The 22752-nt window shown below is 38.9% G+C and overlaps 1 protein-coding gene across 2 annotated transcripts; it reads right to left on the bottom strand.

The window, feature by feature from the left end:
- Positions 1–2711: 2711 nt before the first annotated feature.
- Positions 2712–22716, bottom strand: LOC105251133 (guanine nucleotide-binding protein G(I)/G(S)/G(T) subunit beta-1). 2 transcript variants are annotated; one of them, XR_889183.3, is made up of 8 exons: positions 22204–22716; positions 10401–11010; positions 8628–8773; positions 8070–8363; positions 7373–7574; positions 7020–7236; positions 5122–6785; positions 2712–2968 (listed from the first exon to the last, which is right to left on the bottom strand). XR_889183.3 is itself a non-coding variant. In XM_011257684.3 (7 exons), the coding sequence occupies exons 2-7, from the start codon at positions 10455–10457 to the stop codon at positions 6679–6681; spliced, it is 1023 nt and encodes a 340-aa protein (XP_011255986.1). In that variant the 5' UTR covers positions 10458–11010; positions 14549–15271; the 3' UTR covers positions 6325–6678. The 2 variants fall into 2 exon arrangements, 1 of the variants encoding a protein (XP_011255986.1); XM_011257684.3 differs by lacking the exons at positions 2712–2968; positions 22204–22716 and adding an exon at positions 14549–15271 and having other exon boundaries at positions 6325–6785.
- Positions 22717–22752: the final 36 nt, after the last annotated feature.

The raw sequence follows: 22752 nt of genomic DNA, 5'->3' as shown, positions 1-22752 counted from the left end.
AGCAATTGTTCTCGCGACACCGTAACAGACATATAATTCCGGTTATCGTAATTTGCAATCACGAAGCAGAAGCAACAGAACTTTGTCACACCTGTCACGTTCTCCTCTGTTTTTTTTTCTTTTGCAGTTTGGCTTTTATTATATAAGAGATTGCTCAAATCTCACTTTGACATTAAAAAAACACGCGTCAGTCTTTTGCTCTGATGCAATAAAAATAAATCTTCTTTCGCCGTTCCCTTACTTTTGTTCCCGTTTCGGACGAAGCTTCGTCGTAAGTTAATAACTAAAGCGATACATCCTTATTTCTTAAAAGAGCGCGATTAATGATGCGTTCTCGCCGATAAATTCTGATAAGCTTTGTACTTCGAGATAATCATTTCGTAATTAACAAGATTGTCATTGTAATATTGCGAAAACCTAAGAGTTGAAAAGAAATAAGTAAAGCAACGTATTATGAATTTATATTTAGAGTGTACGAATAAAATTTTTTTTTTCTTTCAAAGATATGTTCAACGAATATCATCGCGAATAATATTATATGTATATATATATGTGTGTGTATATATATATCTATGTGTGTATCCGATATTAAAAACTTGCTAAAATATTTTTTTTTTAATCTTAAACATAGTTACCGTTACATCAATTGTTCAATTAAGAAACGTGAAAAAGTTAAAGCGCATAAAAATACGAGTTCATCGGTTTCCCGTTTTTCTCCTTCATGATTGCAGATCATACGCACCAGACCTTCGTAGCACTAAGTTACAATAAAATCACGTAAAAATCGTTAGACGATTTTTAAGGCGCGTCTAAAGGAAACTTTACAAAACCATAATCATATCTAATGAAGTTCATAAAAATGCCGTTTCTTCATTAGAATGTCGGCTCGTTATTATAGAATCACGTTAATGTTAATGAGAAATGCTGCGAAGGAATCGAGTTTACAAGTAGTAACAAAAGCTCGTGTTTCAGAATCGCGATTCGCTTAGAAGGATACGCATTATCGTTTGCACACCCTCTTAGGTATATTTACGTATGTGTGTGTTTAAAGAAATTCGTCAATGACTATAAATAAATTAGGATACGACATTGAAATTCGAAAGATATTATTATCGAACACTATGCAAACGTGACCTTCGTCTTTTTGACATGTGTGACATTTGCGATGCACTTTCTCTGGGCATATTTAATAAGCGTTACGCATTTGAATGCGCAATGAAATAATTGCAATGTGTGAGATATAAATAAATACGCAATTAATATTTATTTTCTCTTGCGACCGACAAAGCATATTTTTGCGCAGCTTCTACCTTTATTGCAGATTTATTGAAATATTTCCGCCGAAATGCATTCGTTAAGTTTATGTGCTTTATTTATCCCGCAATCTTAAATATGCACAAAGAAAGATGCGCGAAAGAAACACCAAACAATTCTCGCGTACTGCAGTCTCTTTCACAGGCAAAGTCGCGGAATTTCGTGAAATGATGTAATTAATTAATTAATTAATCGCCCCAGTCCGGTATCTTTTTTTATTTTACGTCATTTTGAAACCGCGATTATATTGAAGATATAGATACAATGACGCTCTGAGACGATGATATTAATTGCGATGATACTAATTATGAACCATGCTTCTCTCTCCTTAATTGCGGTTACCTTTCTAAGTAGATGATCTATCTGATGAATGAATACGGACAGATGACTTTTGTGCTCGAAAGAATCATTTCCAGATTATATTTCGCGATTAAACTTCTCTCTATTGCGGAATGTTATTAGACATATTACATTATTTTGATAAATTTTCTGTGAAAGTGTAGGTATAAACAGATATCGAAAGCCAGCGTAGCTTGCGGTAGAAATAATGCGTATATAAGTATGTGTGTATGTGTGTTTGTGTAAAGATAGATTTATATTAAAAACATTTAGAGATGGAATGGAATGACTCGATGTAGGGAGAAAGAAAAACTTTGAAACTTGACTCCAATTCGAATACAATTATCCATCGCTGTAACTCGATGACACTGTCCTCCTTCTTTGTGTTTTATCCATAAACAGATTACAATTCTCTTCCGAAACAATTCTTCTTAACGAAGAATGCGAATGACGATGAATTCCGCGACAGGGACACATCCACGAGGTCTCCAAGATATGACAATTATATCGTAAAAAAAAAAAAAAAAAAAGACAAACGATTCATATTTAATTAGTAAATTAGTCTGCGTCTGTTCATATTATTATAGAAAATTTTGGCCAATTGAAAATTGATTCTTGAAATTTTCGCATGCCTCGTAGGAATGTCTTCCATGCAAGTGACTATAGGCGAAATGACCTAGGCTAACTGTCAATAGTGATTAATTATTTATCATTATTTTTATATACGTATATATATATATGTATATATATAATCTTTTTATATATAAAAAAGTGATGAAATCTCTTTGTAACTATCTACCATTTAACAGTGAAGACGTGTTTTGCTCTCAGTTACTGAGTCGAATGTACGTTCCTCTCCCGAGATTAATGTTCACCGATACTTTGCACTCGATCTTCATCGATGCACTTTTTCACTCCACGTCTTTAGTTGTCTTGCACGTCGCACGGCCACGTCCTCTTGCGCGTTCCTTCTTTTTAACTTTAACAGTGGTTTGCACGGTTATTTAATGTATTTTTTTTTATGTATAATATACACGTACTACATATCGTAATTTATGTTTTTTTTTTGTGCATAACTTGAAAGAGGCAGTATTCCTGACGGCTCCTCGTCGTCCATCTTAAAAGTCACGAAAGTGTCGTCGGCACATTCTCTTCGCGTTTCTTCCCTTTCTTTCCTCCTTTTCCTCCTTTTTATTAACTATGTTTATACTAGAGAGTGACGATTATTCCATGGTTGAAATAGGACCCAACATCACATAATCCCTTAGACCACTCGCCTTAGCAGGATGTTGCTTTACGAAATTAATTGATGTGTCTAGCGAAAAATAAGTGTACGAACGTTCAAAACTAAAACATAGAAAAATTATCGGGATAATGAAACTATAAAATGTGCAAATGTATCGTTTACGGAGGGAGGGAACAGAAAGCGAAGAAGCGATAAAAAAATAACGGAAACGCCACGTTTGATTCTTTTCCCAAGTATTTTTATTCATCTTATATTATATTTTTAAAGGCTCAAAAAAGAAGAAAAGCCTGATTTCATCAGTTATTTTCTCGCCGTTACTTTTTCTCCTGCGTCGCAATTAAAATCTATCGTGTGTGCCATATTTTTTTGAGAAAGATAAATAAATTAAAGTCGGTTTTCTCTTTAATCTTGCGCAAACAAGGAGAAAGAGGTTTTGGAAAAAGGTTTTTGCTTACAAAATTTTACCTATTTTTCTTTTGCATTCTTTTATTTGCGCGCGTGCTGTTAATATGACTAGAGACTTAATAATTTGTCAATTTTGCATTAGATTTGTCGATAGATTTATATTATATTTTTTTCTTTATCGTACCAAGAATAAGAAACCATAATGTTTCAAGACTTCAAGGTACAAAAAGATTGAGAGAGCCTCCTCGGGGGAGGCCACAGAATCGCGAAATGCAATATATATAAGCACAGATCTGTTTCCATCAATTTGCTTATTAAAGTCTCCTCTTCCTTCATAATTCTCTGTTCTAAAATTATTCTTTTTCGTACGAATATCATTTCCAAGTTACGCCGGAAAGACCGAAAAGCGGCCATTTTTAATCATGATTTTGCCTCTCGCTTTTCGAATCGAACTTTGGAAGAATTCTTAATGATACAAAGAATCGAAGGAACAAGGATCTTCTCTTTCGAAACGAAGAAAGATCTTTTGCTCGTTTGACATTTAACATATACAAAGCATTATGTAAGCGAGATTAGTCGCAAAGAGTTATATGTGTATATAAAAAATGAACCGATTTTACGAAATGTCAAATGTTTCAGAAAATTTGCAGTTTCTCCAAAGTCCTCATTAGTACTCGCTTGCTCTGCTAGCCAAATTACATCATGGTTTGTTCCACCGGGAAAGAAGTTTTTCGTAGAATCTTTCGAAGAAATAGTCGCTTTCCGGAATCCACGCTTGTTTTCCTCAATTCTCGCGATCTTAGCCGCTTCGGCACTCGATACATTCTCCAAAATTTCTATCATGATACTCCAACATGTACAAATTACGTTATTTTCATCTATTAAAACAAAAAATGCACAGGATCCCCATCAATCTGAGATATTTGTTTCCCGTCAAATTAAAAATAGAACGCTATAGCATGCGATTAATTAAACGCTACATTTAATGTAAATATACAAAATTTATAAAAAAAAGAAAAAAATATATATAAAAGAAACGCGCGCGCGTAATAACTATGAGCGTGGTTGCCGGAAGGCGATTGGACCATAATCCTGCGATATTAAAGAACCATCGACCTTATATACTTATATATTAAATATTAATAATTATAAATTACAATCATCGTTAATATTAATATTATATAATCGTTATCATTAATATTATTTTTTAAATGCATACACAGTTTCAACATCTATTTCCGACAAAGGACAGAATAGGCAGGAAAGGGAGAGGAAAGTGATGGTCACAGAAAAAGGAGGAATACAAAATGTGGGATTAAAAGTTATTGAAAAAGTACAAATATGAATTTACAAAAGAGATTGTGAACAACAAAATGCGATGAGCGAAGAGGAGGTGTAAAAAAATAATGACGATAGAAAGGCGAAAAGAGAGGAAGGGAAGAGTTTAGTCTCACGGTCCTCCTTTCATTCAACCTCTAATTCTTTGGGTCCTATTTCAAGGAAATTTCTAGCACGACTCTTTCGATCGAGAGCACGTGCCTGCCTCGTGCACGAGGATTAATTGGCGCTGAATCGATAGTGGAAAGAGATACGGGACTTCGTCGAGACATAGTCGAAGATTAATTCTTTTTCTTCTTCCCGCTGTTGCCACAATCAGGGATAAGTGGATCGAGGGTAAAGGGAAAGAGATTAAGGTATAGACACTATAAACTAAACAAATACACGTTATATTAAACGTTACTTGACACGTTACGCTGGTCCATCGTTTCACGCGTTCGTAACTCTATCGCAATGAAAAAACAGACAAAATTCAATACCTGATTTGCTTTCTCGCTCACTGATCCGTCACTTCTCATCTTCTTGCGATGTTGCACAAATATGATCCGTCAACGTCTTCATGTACCAAATTATCATATTACAAATATTTATTCAAAGGAGCGTCCTCTTATCCGTTTGCTCTATCCGCGCGTCTCGTATCTCATGTCCCGTTCCTCGTTTTTTTGATTGGCAATGGGCCGTGCGCCTCTCGCGCCTCGTTCTCACGCTCTCATAAGTCTCGTTCATTCTTTTTTACTACATGCTCAATCGCTCTCGCACTCGCAAAAAACGCAGGCGCAGGGCGGCCTATGGCAGAAGTCTATACAAAATAAATAACGATACATCTACGAAATTCATCGAGGGGTGTGATAATAATAGTAATAATAGTTATAGCGGTGCGAAGTCGGCGTATTATTGTGTTAAAAAAAGTGACATCTCATTATTCTTTTTTCTTCGCTTGGCCGCTCGATGCTCGTGCACGAGGGCAAAGCTTACGTGACAAGTGTGTGCGACTTGGATGTATTTCGAGGCTGCTGGTGAACGATCCGCATCTTTCTTATATTTTATTTCGACCACTCGCTTTTATGTGCAAGTTTATGCAATTCGTGTATCTGTGAATCTCCATTGATACACGTGTGCGTTCAATGTGCGTCGTATGACTCAAACGTATCATTGCAGGACTATCATGACCTTTGGCTGGTTCGTTTATTACCGGATTGCGACGCAATATCCATAGCATATCTCATTCCGCCCGATATAATCGTGTATCGGGAAAAGTAACTCGCAGCCAACTGCCGGAGCAGTCGTTAACGGCGCCTTCTCGGCAGTGAATGCTTGAACCTCGATTCGAGATGAAAATCTCTCGACGATCGTCGGCACGAGATTGTAGTCCTTCGAACTTTGGAATCCTCGACTGGAAATACTCCCGTGGGAAAGAACTATCAAAGCCGTAGAACAGCACGTGTCTCTCGAAGGTTCGCGAAGAAAGTCCTTGAGAAAGGGGAGAAGAAAAAGAAAATGCGTGCCTGATGCCGTAGATAGTTCTTCTCGGTTGTCGGTCTTGTTGTCGGCGCTCGTTCTCGATTCTTGCCCTCTGCCGCACATTTTTTGGCAACAATTTGTTTTCGTATTCGATCCAATTACAGTTTAGATTCTTTCTAGAAACGTTGATATTCGTGGTCCTTGTCGCCGACTTTACTATGTCGCCAAGTCAAGTCGACTACGATGCGCCTGTTTTTGCGGGAGTCTTTTTTACCACCACAATCCAAAACATTTTTAAATTCGCCGCCGCTGCTGTTACCTTCGCCATTGTTGTCGTGGACCTTTCTACGATCATAATTATTATTGTTGCTGCTGCCGCTGCTGCTGCTGCTACTAATCGGATATCCAAAGTTTCTAATCAGCGTCAACTCCGGTGAACTTGGCGGATTATTCGCCAGCGTGACTGCTGGCACGCCGATTTGTTCAGTGGTTAGATGATGGTACTTGATTCTTATGCTGTATGCTGGTTGACTGTAGTTGGTTCTTTGAAGGAACGTCCTGGGAAGAGCCCCAAGTTAATTCCAAATGCGTAGGAACGAATCCCAAGAACCCGTCGCTACTGCCATGCCGTCCTCCGTAACGCCAAGACAAGACACGCGATTGTCATGCCCAGCGAGAATTCCTAGAATGAGAGTTTCCCACAAATATATTTTTAATAAAGTAATGATAACCACAAAGGTAGAGTTTCCCATAAATATATTTTCAATCAAGCAGTGAGTCTACTTTTTAATAAAGTAGTAAGTTAATAAAAATAATAAACGCATTGAAAAAAGTCATCATCGAGAGAAGGACCTCGAATGAAATCTCTCTTCTCTCCTGAGGAGATTATCGTTCGCGAGATACCAATTCAACTTACCGGCTCGTTCCGTCTTCATAGAATCCCAAACATTGCAATTAAAATCGTCGTAACCTGCCAGCAATAATCTACCGCTCTTGCTGAAAGCTACACTGGTGATACCGCAAATGATATTGTCATGGCTGTACATTGCTAGTTCCTGATCTGCTCTAATATCAAAGAGTCTGCAGGTCGCATCGTCCGAGCCTGTCGCGAAAGCGTATCCGTTCGGGAAGAACTATAAATAATAACAAATAAAATCGTCAAAAATAATAAATTCGAATTTTTCGAAAACATAGTAAGAACATCACGAAAGAGTAATTTTTTATGAGTAATTCGCTTCAAAAGTATCTCACGCTTGAAAAGTATCTCACCGTTACAGCATTTATGTCACTCTCGTGACCCGGAAAAGTCTGCTTGCAGGATCCTTCACGAATGTCCCATAACTTTGCGCTGGCGTCGCACGCGCCAGATACAAAAGTGCGTGTATCCGGTGCCAACGACAACGACATCACATCGCCAGTGTGCCCGATGAACGAGGTGCATTGCTGGCCAGTCTCGATATCCCATAAAGCACTGAGTCAGAACAATTCAGCATTCTAGTTTGCGTCGAATAAGCAAGCTTCTTCTATAAGGGTTCTTCAGGAATCTTCAGGAATCTTCAGGATTTCATTTAATGATGGAAGAGATTTGGGATAAAAAATAGGAATGATGTTTTTCTTACGAGTATCACCATATTTTTATCGAACTTTTATGCACTCATTAAAATGCTTCGCATTTAAAATTTTTTTTATATATATATTCATAAATATATTGTTTATATATATTTGTTTTTGTATATTGTTTTTATGTATGTTTTGTAGATATTTGCTATATTTTTGTTTTTTGATATATTCATATATTTATGATCTCTTAATGCTCGCTTTCAAATTATAAAAAATTCAAGAAAAAAATTAATACAATTTAAATTTTATATATTAATTTATATATAAAAATTTTAGATATCAAAGTTAATGAAGAGCTATGGGGAAGTTTATAATTTACTTCTAGTAAATTTCTAGATTTACTTACCAAGACATATCGCCGGAACTGGTAACGATCTGGTTGTCGTCGTAGAATCGACAGCAGGATAAATATCCAGTGTGACCCGGCAGCTCTCTGCTTACCCGCACGTTACCTTCCCTAGTTTTAAGGCTATAGATGGAACAGATATTGTCCAGCCCACCGCACGCTACGTAACTACCCGAGGGCGCGTATGCACAAGTCATTACCCATGAGGATCGCAATGGGATTGCGTGAACCTTATTGGTGGTATAACTATCCCAAACGATCAGTTTGCCGTCTTGCGATGCGGAGACTAGATTCCTGTACATGGAAGATACAAAGAGCAAGTTGACAAAAGCATAGTATGAAGATGGGAGAGAAAAAATCTACTTTCTAACATCTTTGCATGACTGTTCAAATTTCTAAGTTTGATAATAAAAAAAAATATACATCAATCAACATTTAAGTAAATATCTACGTTTTTCTCTTCTAGAATTTTATCTTTCACACAGAATTTATAAATAGAATTTTATTTACGTTGAGATTTTCAAATGTATACCATCTAATCATTTGCTAACATTATACCTGGAGTCACTTCCCCAGTGCATCGCATAAATCTTAGCTAAGTGACCGCGAAGCGTACGTCTCGTACGCATTTGTATGCGACCGATAGGTTCCATGCCCGATGTGGCCTGGGCCAAGGTCGTGTCGCATGCTGCTTTCCTGGCATCCTGCGGCATGAGATCATATACAAAGTTGTAAACTTACGTCTCGGGATCTATTTTTTGCATTTTATCTTTAACTATTACGTCAAGCATTTAAGTCATTACTGTTAGTCGCAAAATCTTATCTGTCAATCTTATCTCTACATTGCTATAATTGAAGATTTCACGTTGACATTCGAATCAGATGTCGAGTAACGATGCATATCGCCATCGTAAAAATTTAATAAATTGCATGTAAAAATTTGACATTACGTCCATGTATACACAAATTCAGTACAAAAAGTCAAACGACCGAGCATGCTACTAAACATAATGCTGAAAATTCCCATGAATTTCAAGAAATTAGAAAAAGGAACGGGACAAAAGAAAAAGGATTCTGAACTGTCGGCAGTGCTCGCGTGTCTTTAGTCCGATATTATGCCGCAATTTTGCCTTTGTGTTGACCTTTAAGATCGAATCGTAATGCAGTAGTATACTTAAAATGACTTAATGTAACTTTAAAGAGTGACTTGGATATAACTTCTTACCTTTATATAGCAAAGATATTATTAATTTCTACATTTCAAGATGATTATCAACTTTTGTAGTAAAACTTACATTAAATCTGATTGATCGCAATTTGACTTTGACAAATAAATTGCAATTTTATTTGTAACTTAATTCAATAATGATATATTTAATTTTTAATAAAACAATTCAAAAATTTCATAAGAAATGTCAAAGAAATATATCAATGTGAAAAATATTAATTCCGCGAAATTCGATCATTATTAAAAGATTGTTACGCGCAATTAAAGGAAATACATTTTAACATTTATGATGTACGCATATATGTATATGTATTATTGCGCAATGTATCCTGGCAATTTTATTTGCTAAACAACGTCGCGCTGCACGCGTCATAAATAATTAGCAGACAAGACCAATAGCGTATATTCCTTTTATCGTAAGCGCACATTTCCGCGCATACCGTGCGAGCGCGTGCATTTTATGCATGTATAAGAGGGAAGGGGCAGGGATGAGGGGAGCGCGTACAAGAAAGAGAGGCGAATACACATGGAGAGAAGAAACAAGACATGGAGCGAGAGAGAGAGAGGGATGGTGGCGTATTGATCAGAGAAGCGACGGTTATGCCGCGCCCTACCACCACCACACTACCACCACCTAGCCAGCTCTATATCCTCACAACTATATGGAAAATCATTCGCCATACAAACGAGGTAAAAGAAGGAGAAGAGGGAAGTATAGATGAATGTCTTTTACCGGTTAAAATTTACGATAACGTCAGGAATAAAGAAATGCGGAAGAGAGTTACATAAATTCGCAAAATCTACCGTATAAAAATTAATTGATTCGATCCCTTCATTCGGAGTTAAATTGTCGCATCTAATGAATTTGCTTTTCGAGTATTCGTATCATAATTATACATGAACAATCTATTTTTACTTTAACAAATGCAATTGGAGGTATCACAATAAGATAAATAATTATTTTTCATTAGTAGAGTTTCCTCTGACATCTTATACGAATCGCGAAAGAATTATAATTATAATTAAATGAAAAAAAATATCATTTATCATGTAACATGAAGAAAAATAAGGAAGAATCTTGGCGCGAGGAAACGGACACTCACCCGGATGGCATTTTTCAGCGTCTCCGCCTCCTGACGAAGGCTGTCGAGCTCGTTCATGGTGTCTGACAGATGACGCGCGAGGCTTATGAACACCCGTTAGCGGGGCCAAAATACTAGGATGTCGCGCGCTCGCGGAGGGGAAGGCTGAGGAAGCTCTCTCCTCTCGTCTCGCTTCGCCTCGCCTCGGAGAGGGCTCACTGGATGTAATTTCTGCGGATGATGACGGATGGCGGTGCGACTCCTGTCTGTGCGGCGCTTACTCCTCTACGGGAGGAAGGCCGATCGCGGGGCCGATGTCACGCCGTCGATAGCTCTCCTGGTGGCCGCTGGCGAACGCTTACGAATTTCCTACTCCCGTAAGGCAGGGTGCGAGGTGAAAGAAGAAGAGGTAGATGAAGATGGGAATGAGGATGACGTTCGCACCGTGTCCCAACAAAATCGGGGCTACCAGCAACTTCTCCCGGCCCCACCTCCTCGCCTCCTGCTGCCTTCGCTATTGCCTTCGCGGCTTCCGCTTCCGCCGCTACCACCGGAATCAGAGCCAGACCACAGCTGACTCCGCCGCCCCACACGCCAGCTTCGACGCTTCCTGACGAGACCGTTGCCACCTCTGGAACACCATGTTTCAAATCGGTCATTTCAATTGGTCGTAATAACGTACCTCGCATTATCTTAAATCTAGAGTATATAAATGAAGTCTTCGTGAGAGATGAGTCTGAGAATTAATTATCCTTGTAGTATTTGTATCCTCGATCAAACTGATGAAGTGAGATGTTTGAATCCTCTTAACATGTTACATGTTTTCAATTTAATATAACTGAACACTCGCCAATGTTAATTAAAATATCACTGTTTGACGTTTCTAAGACTTCACATTTTCTCGCGAAGGAAACCTAGAAGTGCTAAGTTAACAATAACTCCACTTATCATATGTGATACCGCGAGTATTTAACGCGTGGCTTTTACTGAGACCCAAAGAAAACGAACAGTCAACATACCAAAGGCAAACGTCATCCAAGAATTACGGCGGTTTCTTAATGACTGTAATAGATAATCGCGTCGACTTTGCACGACATACGCGTTATCAACCATAATTTCTTTCTTTCTCTGTACTATCGTATTCTCGATTAAACCGATGAAGAAAAATGTTCGAATCCTTTTAACATATAACGTTTTTAATTTATATAAGTTATAATTGAACACCAATGTGTGATGTTGCATGGATTTATCTTTTACACTGAGAAAAAAAGTTAACTTGACCAAATAGTTCAACTAAATCTATTATTATTTTTAATTATAATTATTATATTTATTTAATTATAATTATTTTTTTAATTGAAATATTGAAATATTTAAATTAAATGTCATGTTATAGATTTAATATGTATTATTTAATTTAAATAGTTAAATGTTTCAATTAAAAAAATAATAATTTAGTTGAATAGTTCAGTCAAGTTGACAACTTTTTTTCTCGGTGTATGAAAAGAAAATCTGCATACGCCCCTGTATACAAATAATATAATAAAATATCGTGGAAAATTTTAAATTTGTATCTATACTCTGATAGTAATAAATTAGGATCCCCCGAACCTATATAAATATTTGTTATATCGCTGCTTTTGGCTCGTCTAGCTAATTGGCACATGTGCCGCTTTCGAGCGTTATGTGCCAGTGAAAATAAATAGTTATTTTCAGATGCACGTAATAATTCATATTAAAAAGCCTGCACATCAACAAAATATAATCCGTATTAAAAAAAAAAAGACCATTCCATTTTGTTGAGAAAGGGAGAATGATACAAATTAAATTAAAAACCCCACGTACAACACGATTGCAACTTTCGCGTTCTCAAAATCTGGAAACCGTGCATAGAAGAAAAAAAAATTATACTAATTGATAAACTAGGGTGTATCATCACGTTGACAAGGAAAGACTCGTCTGAAATAACAGGACATTTGCGCTTTAATTAAAATAATTGCGTATAGTCATCTTACGTTAATGGCAGAGTGTCTCTTTTATCAAACACACATATACGTCAATACGTGCACACACGCACGCACGCATGTACGCACCCAAGCGGGTGGGTGAAGAAAAACAAAATATAATTATCGGCTCGCTAAAAATATTTTGGTTGTGACGGGTGCGCGGATATTTTTATCGCAACCTCTCCCCCTCTCTGGCTCCCTTTGTCTCTCTCTCTCTCTTTCTCCCTCTTCCCCCCTGTGGCGATTCGAGATTCGAGTTTCCGTCAGCGCGTACTTTTCCTTGAGAAAAACGTCAGCCACGCGACGTATATCACTGTCAGACGGCGAGCGGTCGACGCCAATGCAACTAGTTACTGCAATGTAATATCGATACTCGGAAAACCAATAATTGACTGAAAACTACTGACACGTTCGCCACTTGCATTCTATAGATTACCAATTTTTGCTATCTATTTTTATTATGGAAAAATACACATTGTATTTTATGTAACCATCGTCATAAATAGTAACGTAGAATATTGACATTTGAGAATAATCCCGTATATCGATACTGGCGCCTCATTTTTTAAGACAAAATCTTTGCTATATTTAGCAAGTTCCATGAAACTTTTTTCTCTTCTATTTTAATATTTTATAGAGGCTTTCAAAACAATCGTCTTCATTTTGTTGAGATATAAAGCGATAATGGATCATACGTTTCTCTTAAAATTGATTCCATTTAAACAGGAGGATCGAAGATTATTCTATTTTAATTTATGCAAAACAATATTCTTGGAAATGTTAAACAAGTACATGTATATTTTTTTACCTATATTATTAAATCGCAGAATAATTGATTATCTTTGTTAATTTATTTATATGTTTCTTACATATAATAAAATGATCAATTTTTCGAGAGCAAGGCATTTTCAAATATTACATTACTTTGGTTGTTGAAAATTTACCATGCGAAACTAGCATAATCACATTCGAACAATCGAGTAATCCATGATATGTTCTTCACTTCCGCGAAATCTAGCGACCTGGGGAAGCCGAGGGTTGTCGATCCAACGCGAGGTATTCTCGTTTTCCGGAGAGAATCAAGTTTGGCGCAAGCGCAAATAAGATAAAAAATAACCATATATTCTAATTAGGATGTATAACGTGAATTAATTTGGCCAGCTAACTAGAAAAAGAATCCATCCAATTAAGTACAAAGAAAATTTTATTTGGCTACACTGTGTGTCGGAAACAACCCTTGGGAAAATAATCTGCGCATGAGGAAATAAAAAGAAAAATGGTCACGAAAAAGAAAAACAAGGTTAAAGAAATTTTGTCATAAATCCTTGCAGTCAGAAGAATGACGTAATTGTGAAGCAAATATAAAACAATTAGAATAGAAAAATTCAAGATTAATAATTAATAATTAAAATTAATAATTAAATTAATGTTTTATGTCAATTCGTTACTAATAAAATAAACTATTACAGACACATACATAGAAGTATTATATGAATTTAACATTCATCAATCAAAAAACAGTGTCATATAACCTATATGCTTATTGTTCAATTAAAAAATCAACGTATAAATAAATAAATAAAAAAAATTAAAAAATTAAAAAAAAAGGATCAATAAATGAATGATTGTAACTTTAGCTTTGCAAAAAGCTAAATTATCACCTGTGGAATTAAATTAATTATTTTTTTAATATTTTCATCTTCTTTTTAGTGAAAGTTTTCTCGAAAAGCAAAACATTCACACCTTAGTCTTATAGTTTCATTGTTAAAATCGCGTCGACACAAGACAACAAATTGATATACAGCCCCAATAGCGTCCCGGTTAATGTAAGATACGAAGGCCGATGAATCTCTCGAGGCTTTCGCGCGTTATCGATAACGAGAAAGGGCGCTATTGACGACAGGGGAGAACGTCACGTAGTATCGCTCTTCCGCTTTTTCCGTACGCCATTGTCTCGGCTAACTAACTCGACGAGCAGGGAGAATCTCGCGGCGGCTTCGATCGGCGAGGGAGAAAAAGGTAAAGAGAGAAAGAGAGAGAGAGACAGAGAGAGAGAGAGAGAGACAGAGAGAGAAAGAGAGAGAGAGAAAAAGAGGCGACGCGTCCTCGCCTACGAAGGTGTCGGAGCGGAAGGGAAGGTTCACACGCATCGATGGAACTCACTCGCTCCGTCCCACCGTCACCGCCACTGCTGTCAGAGGAGCGTCATCGAGCCCGCGTCGACATAACCTCTCCCGTTCGCGGTAGAGCCACCACCACGTCCACGACCACCAGCACCGCCAACACCACAACCACCACCACCACCACCACCACTACTGGGTCGAAACGGACTTGCAGACCCGCCGAGAGCACCGTTCGTCACCGCCAGGTTGCGCACGTCGAAGCGCGACTCGCGCGAGAAGGGTTCTCCGATGATGAGGAGACGTCGGAGAACCCTGAAAGGCCCGGATCAAAGCGAGTCAACTCGAAGAAGGAGCTCGCTCCGCGGTTCTACTCTCCAAGTCCTCCTTTACGCGATCCCGTATCGATTTCTCCCCCGGGTAAAACGTACCCCCCCGAAACTCGCGCTGGACTTGGAACAGGGTGCTACGAGAAATAAACACGCACGCACGCACGCACGCACGCAACCTGGAGGCGCGAGACGAATCGATTGAACGTCGTCGTGCGGCTCGCCCCGCTCGTCCCTCCTTCTCCTCGTCGCCCTCTCTTCCCAGTTATCCGTACACCCTTTCGCTCGCTCTCGCCGCACCGTCTCGTCCTCGTTTCCAGCAACCAGGCGCGCGAGAGACGTCGAAGCCGACGACGTCCAAGGGACGAGGAGGCCGAGACGATGGGCACGGGGCGACGCGCACTTGGACCGGAGGGACGACGTCTCGACAATCTCTGAACCACACCCAAGGAAGGACGTGGTTCCGAGAGAAGGCCGGCCGGGAGGACAAATCGCCGGGAGGTGGGGGAGACGACGCTGGCGCCAGTGCGCCCGCGTACCGACCAGCCGGCGTCGAGAGGACGCCGTCGTCGTATCCCGATGACAGGTTGCCGCCACCAGCCGGCAACCTAATTATCATTCTGAGAATAATGGGAAGGAGTATATAATTATTATCATGTGTGATAATAATTACAATGTCGATGTCTGACACGTTTCATCTTCGACTTTCTTTCATTTCTCCGCGTTTTGCGCACAGAAAAAAAGGACATTCTTGTTTTGAAAATATTTGTAGTCTTAACATGGAAATCTTGAAATGAGAAATTATATTGCGTTAGTTAAAGGAAAATATAATTGCTTGAATGATTGCTTACTTGAAAATATGATTGCTTGAATGAAGCTATTTTATATAGTTCAATCAAGAAAAATATATTCCTATGAATACATTTAAGATTTAATTTTCTTGAATGGAAAAGAAACAATGTTGGATAGAAAGTAACATTTTTAAATCAAAGATTATAATTTTCTTAAAGTAGAATTAAATAATTATATATTCTTGAGGTTGACAATTATAATATTAAAATAAGACTACAATATTGTTGAAATTTAAAATTATTAAATTCCCCCAAGATTATAAATTGTTGCGTATATACGAAACAATGAACGCGTTAGTTTAAATATATAAGTTTTGATTTGACACTTATTTTTTTCTCTGTACATAATAATTACAAATTATTATATATATAATAATTATATAATTATTACATAACAATTATATAATTATTATAAATGTAACAATTTTATAATTATTCTATATATAATATATATATATATATATATATAATTATTATTATAATATTTATGTATGAAACGATGAGAAGTTAAAGAAAGCTGAAGATAAAATACGTCAGATATTCTAATAAATAGCGAGAAAAACATTCGGGATGAACAAAAACTATTGATACGATCATATCGCGTATCGTTGATGCGATAACAAATCGCATTTTGATCGAGAAGCGTATTAACTTTGAATCAACACTGGTCAATCACCGTGTCGAAAGAAACGAGAGACTAGTGCAAATCGATACTACCATTCAAAATCGCTCGTCGTACCGTGGCTGACAGATGGCATCATGCCAAGGCTCGACGACAGCCAACAGTCGAATCAAACTCGGGGGCTTTGAATGGCGAAGGAATTATTTTCGTCGCGGTGAGAACCAAAAAAAGAATAAAATCACTCCCGTTCTCCCGTGGGTCCAGAAAAAGTTGAGTTGTAAAAGTTCCCAAAATATATGATTCGTTATAAATATCCGCTGGGGGTAGGTCCGGGAAAAATTTCGGAGCAAAGTTTCGTCTTGAATTCAACAATAATCAATATATTATTAGGGTACTCTTTCATCATCCCTTATTAAATTCGCGAACGCGAGAACTTTATCCACTTGACAGTCGTCCACTCTTGACGAACCACTCGATGGTAACGCGATCTCGATTTTGCGTGTCTCGCGAATTTTTTCGAGAGGATTCTCAGGATCAAGCCCGCGATGCGAGCACTCGAGAGAGCCTAACGGAAGACTCGTTCCATTATCAAATTCCCTAAACGGTCTCCCTTCGACGGGCTCCCGGATGCGCGAATGGGAGCAACAGTTGAGCCACGCGGGTCAACGTCCAATGCGATCTCGCTCTCTCCCGGTCTCTCCCCTTTCGATGTACGTCGACGTACACAACCGCAGGGCTGCCAAGTACCCCCCACACCAAGTACCTCGCCGACGCCTTTGACAAGCGTACTTTTTGGGGCACCGAAGAAGGGCACAGAAAGGAGGGTGGCCGCTGTCAAAACGCGCGCCGACAGTTGGCCAACAAACCGGGGCAGGTTCGTCGAAGCACCTGTCGCGTAAGTATTCTCTAACGAAAAAGAAAAAGAAAACCCTCTCGTCAAAATTTTACTTTATAATTTTATCCGACTCGATGCGAGTAACTTTTGTTGACTTGATTGCTGACGCGACTTTCCTATTTAAATTAATAATAAAGATTAAAGATCGATCTCTATATCTCCTTCCTCGAAATTAAATTCTTGACTTACGAACAACTCATTGTTTCTGAGTAATGTTAAATAGAAAGTTAAACCTCGCACTTTAGCGCGGAATCATTTACGCTTTAAAATACACCGTGACGCAAACGCATCGATCGATCGATCAAGGCTCGCGTGAAGCTGCGACTCGCACTCATTTTCCTTTTCGAGCGTGTACCTTTTTTTTTTTTAATAGCGTTTATATCGCGAACCGAAATAGCGAGCTAGATACAAACGGAATTACACGCTGGGTCATCGAATCCTGGCCGGAGAAGCGCGCGGCGCACGCGAGGAGGGGAGAGGAAGACGCGCAGGTAAATGACGTCAGAAGGTGAGTCGTGACGTCAGAGAGTAACCTGGAGCAGGCGGCGTGGCGCCGTCGGTTGCCCGTTAATTTCCAGATGCCGAGGGAGACGTCCTCGTTTCTATATTAGGACCTAATGCAATATCTAACAGGATGCTCGGCTTTTTTCTTTTCTTTTTTTTTTTAAACCTATCGTCGCGTGGGCGTCAAGCGAGAGCGGTTAACTCGCGGACGATAAAAAAAATTTGATTATATTAAAAATGTCGCGCATACACGATACAAGGATAAATGCGCGTCCCGATTGGTCGGATGTTGAAGCTACAACTGGACCGTGCAAATCACATTACATTCAATACACCTGGCGTATAATATTGATCGTACAGCCTCGACATCAATGAACGGCATTTAATGCTCGCGATCGTGGTTCTGCGCTATAAAATGGAATCGCCGGTGCTACTTTATGAATGAAAATAGTGTCACGAGAGGAAAGTTTGACTTTCGCGACGAGCAGATTCCGACCAATCGGCAGAAACAAACGACTCGTCGGATGAATTTATAGAAATTTGCGAAGGACTAAATTCGACGGATTCCGATGATTTTTCCTTCTTTTCTTTTTTATCATAATTGAATACACTGCGAAACTTTGTGTTGAGGTTCTTACTTAGTCTCTCTCTCTGTCCTAGTTTAATGCAGTCGCGTGACGTCATTAGCCGCACCAAGAAAAATCGCTTACCGCATAAAGTGCATCTATGACATTTTTTTTTCCAAGCGTCTTAACGGTGTTCCAGTTTTACGATTTATATAATCACGTGAAACATGTATATAATAATTACCGTGTAAAAATTTGACATTATTAAATTTAGCAACATAATAAATTGTCGGAGAACGTGAAAAATTATTCAATCTGTACTTTCATTTAAATCTTTAATGCAAAAAAAAATTGACAAAAGCAATTATTGAATTAAGAAGCTAATTTTTTTTGTCATGTTGCTACTGATTTATCACTTTCCCTCTCGTCCTACTCGGAATTACTATCGTCTCCAAAAGAGACAATATTTCGGTGACGTAGAAGAGAGAGGAACACGAGAATAAGGGGGAAAAAGGAGAGGTGCTAAGGATCGAAAAAGGATTTAACAATGAGATTCAGCATCCAGCTCGAACACGTTGACCTTTTCGCATCATTTAATTGTAAGTAGCACGACCTACTAACCGTCCTGTAAACCGCAATCGTCATTTAAGAAGCTCCTCGACGAGTTTCCTACCAGAAGAGACACATCTGCACAAAACTCATCGCCATCGCCACCGCAATGACGCACGTGACGTTATCTGTCGTGATAAAATTATACAAAATCACGCACGAGAAGAGTAACAGCAGTTTCGGATGGATTTAATTTACTATTCATAGAATCGTGAATTATTTTATGAAATATAAATTTTATAAAAAATACAAATTATTTTATAAAATTTAGTTTGACGTACTTTTTATAGTGACGCAATGGTGAATTTTTAATAGCTCTGCATTTCATTTTTTATCTTGGATTGCACCCCGACACCTTGCACACGCGAAATTTATTTTAAGAAATTGAATTATTAATCTCTCCTGGATCTATATTTTATAAAGATACTAACATTAATTTTAATTTGCGCAGCAAATTAGTACTCACTATGCAAATTAAAATTAAAACTGCTGGTATCTTTTTAAAATATATAGATCCAGAAGAGATTAATAATTCAATTTCTTAAAATAAATTTTCGGAGTGTAAAACGTCGATAAAACAAACCGAGTAAAACAAATAAAGAGTAAATGCAGACTTATTAAAAATTCATTACGGCGCTATAAAAAAAAAGTATTTTAAAATAATAAAACAATGTATAGAATAATTTATAAAATTTATATTTTATAATAAATAATCTACGAGATTCTATGAATAAATTCAAAGTTATAAAAATGTACTATAATAAGATGAGACGTCAATATGCAACGAAACATCTGCGGATATTTTCCTTATCGCGATCTCGTGAAATGCGAGCGATTTATCACGGCAATTGACCCTACGCCTAGATTGATTCACATAATCGATAGTATCGATAACGCACATCGTCTCGAGTGGAATGCTGTCAATTGAACTCAAGACGCCACTTGTCTCCAGCGCGCGCGCGACAACTTTATATTCCGGAGCAATTAAAGCCGATTAAGGCAGCTGCGGCCGCCAATTGGTCGGCCAATCGGCGAGACGGAACGTAACGCGAGTCGCGAGAAATTTTTTTTCCCCTATTTATCCGCCAAGATCGGACGTCGGCTGACGTTCCTTCGCGTCTGTCGCGTCAAAGCTTAAGCCCTGGTAATCCCGTGACACCTGCAAATGCTCGTTGACACTCGATCCTTGTCTATTGTCGCTCTGTCCGTCTTTCCATTTGTTATTTTCGACTTGGCATATTGCGACCATTAACCTGAGGCCTGCCGTTCAAAGAATGCCGAAGATAGCTCTCGTAAGAAACGCGAATTGCATGTCAAGTTATTGCTCATGCATGACTCAGATGGAGTAAGCGTGATAACCATTAAGTCCGATAATAAGGAGGAAGAAAAAATTATTCGAAAGGAAAATTATTCGAAGAAGCTAATTTTTGCGGAATTGATGGAAGGATATGCTTTCCGTTAAATTTTCGTGCTACCAAAGAGACAATCAAATAATGTACTTTGAAGGAAACTTGTTCAAACATTATAATAAATAAAATTACACGTAAACATTAAGATTGATTATTGAAATGTGATATGATGTAAAGTATGTTTTTAATCGATAAAATCGCTCGTGCAAAAGATATCGATTGCCTCGACGAGAAATGTGGATCCAACATATGTATATTTAATGCTGACAGAAATCAAGCTGAAAACACCAGCTGTTATATAAGAAAATTCACAGACTTTGGATTGCATCACACTTTCCGTTCTCGGAATCAATACTTCGCAAAAGGCACAGTAGAAATTATCGGTTATAATCTCAGTAGAAGAAAAGGAAAGTTCGATTAATTGCATTATTTTTCATTATTCTGATTTCTAACGAATTTTGCAAAATTATTCAAGATTTTTCCCCTCTCCCTCTCTCTTTCTGACTACTTTTATAATAATATTTTTAATATGTGATTATCATTTGATACACATTAATCCATTGAAAACCATTAATCTTAAAAAGTATAATTTAATAATTTAATATAATTTTACAATTATAATGTAATAAATAATAATTTTGTTAATTTAATAAATAAATAATTGGTTCTATCAGTTATCATATCGAATTCTACTGAATCGAAGAATATTTGAATAATATGTAAGATTATCAAATTTGCAATGTTTTCTACTCAGGCATCTCTCGCGAATTCTTTTTGCCAAATTTTTCTGCCCTTTTTACAACGCGCGAAAATTTATCTCGCTTACTAGGAAGCGCAAACTTTGCTTTCGCGCATATCGTGCAAAGCGACTTGTGTTACGTATTATGCACCGTAAGATAATCCGAGTCGTCGTCAAACAAACGTCAGAGGTATCGTTTCGCCGAAGGAGAACCGGTGCGTGCCCGGATGCCTCCGGACGACGTGACACGCAACATTCCTCAAGACGGGACCGTCGACATTCGCGCGACTCGATCGCACGTACAACGCGATTCTTCTTTCCAATACGTGACGAATATTTTCATGTACATCAAACTTCAATGCGTACTTCAATGCGATCCGATTTAAATAAAATTAGACAATCTTGTATCTAAAACTTTGAATAATTCATGCGACAATATCCTGTCACAAAAATCAGTTTAATGATATCTCTGTGAAAACGATTCAAATAATCTTACGAACAAATAATACGAGCAAGGTATAAATCGACAATATAATCGATATTCTCGCCGATTATGATGTATTAAATCTGAACAGAAAAAAAAATTCGTCATCGGACGTCATCGGTCTCGAGCCGACACCTTGACTTTTTTCTTCAAACCGTATCGCGAGCCACGTACAAATATCTCGTGGAAGCCCAATCAATGATCCCATCGATAATATACCCCGTAATCGCGACGCTCGATCTATTTCCGTCATCCTCGCTCGAGCTAATCCGACGTCAAATCACGCCGACCAACACTCGCGAATAGAAAGCGACGTTAAAGACGCATCGTCTCGCGATCGAGGATGGTGAAGTATCGTACGATATCGAGGAACGAGAAAGTCATCTACGCGAGCGAGTCGATGTCGAAGAAAAAAAAAAAGATAAAAAAGAAAACGAGAAGAAGCGCTCGTTTCCACGACGCAAGGTCAAGCGAGTCGTCCTCGCGCGAGAAAGTCGCCGGCCACGCGACCGAAATACGTCGGCGTGTCCCGGCGAGAACGGCAAGATTTTTGACACGGAGCCGTAGGCCTAGACGACCGCCATGATGGCGGTTATCGAGTCGCGCGAAGGGCGGCCGGGCGGGCTCGAGGCGACGCATCCGGAAGTCGCGAGAGACGCCCGGAATGTCAGATATCGCAACGTCACATACCTGGAGCTCCCTGACGGAGCCTGCGGTCGTCGGAATTCCCGGCTCGATGCTCCTGGGCCTCTCTCTTTCCCCTCGCTTTCGCACTCGCTCCCTCTGCTCTTCCCTCGCCGTCCTCGGCTCTCACATCGATGACTACGCACTTTCCTCGTCGCACACCTTTCCGTCTCGACTCGCCGAGTTTACCCGGCTATCCTCCTCGGAGGGGAAAACACTATCACCGCACCCGCCGCTTTCTTTAAGGTTAACTGTCGCGACGGATCTCTCGACGACGACGACGATGACCGACGAGCGACGTGGACGTTGCCGCGACGACGAGAGAGAGAGACGGGGCGCACGTTGCGTGCGACGTCAACGTCTCGGGATGCGCGACGTACGGACGTCGGCGATTGTTTTCATTCGACGACACTCGGCAAAAACTCGACGCGAACGAAACTGGCAGAGCTGATGCTGCTGCGGCTGCTGCACCTTCACGGCTCTGGCGGGCGGCAGGCAGGGCGGGGCTCCGTGAATCGACTCTCGTGAACCCCGTGCGGCCGCGAGCCGCAGCGC

This window comes from Camponotus floridanus, unplaced genomic scaffold, assembly GCF_003227725.1.
Source record: "Camponotus floridanus strain SB8 unplaced genomic scaffold, Cflo_v7.5 scaffold144, whole genome shotgun sequence".
Taxonomy (NCBI): domain Eukaryota; kingdom Metazoa; phylum Arthropoda; class Insecta; order Hymenoptera; family Formicidae; genus Camponotus; species Camponotus floridanus.
The sequence above is the reverse complement of the archived record's forward strand: the minus strand, read 5'-3'. Positions and strand labels throughout refer to the sequence as shown.

What these genes read in the sequence shown, in the direction of transcription:
- LOC105251133 (XM_011257684.3), bottom strand. Translation starts at nt 10,457, where the DNA reads ATGAACGAGCTCGACAGCCTTCGTCAGGAGGCGGAGACGCTGAAAAAT. An exon ending in CGCTGAAAAATGCCATCCGG is followed by an intron (nt 8,774 to 10,400) that starts GTGAGTGTCCGT and finishes CTCATGCCGCAG; the next exon opens with GATGCCAGGAAAGCAGCATG. An exon ending in GTGACATAAATGCTGTAACG is followed by an intron (nt 7,237 to 7,372) that starts GTGAGATACTTT and finishes TATTATTTATAG; the next exon opens with TTCTTCCCGAACGGATACGC.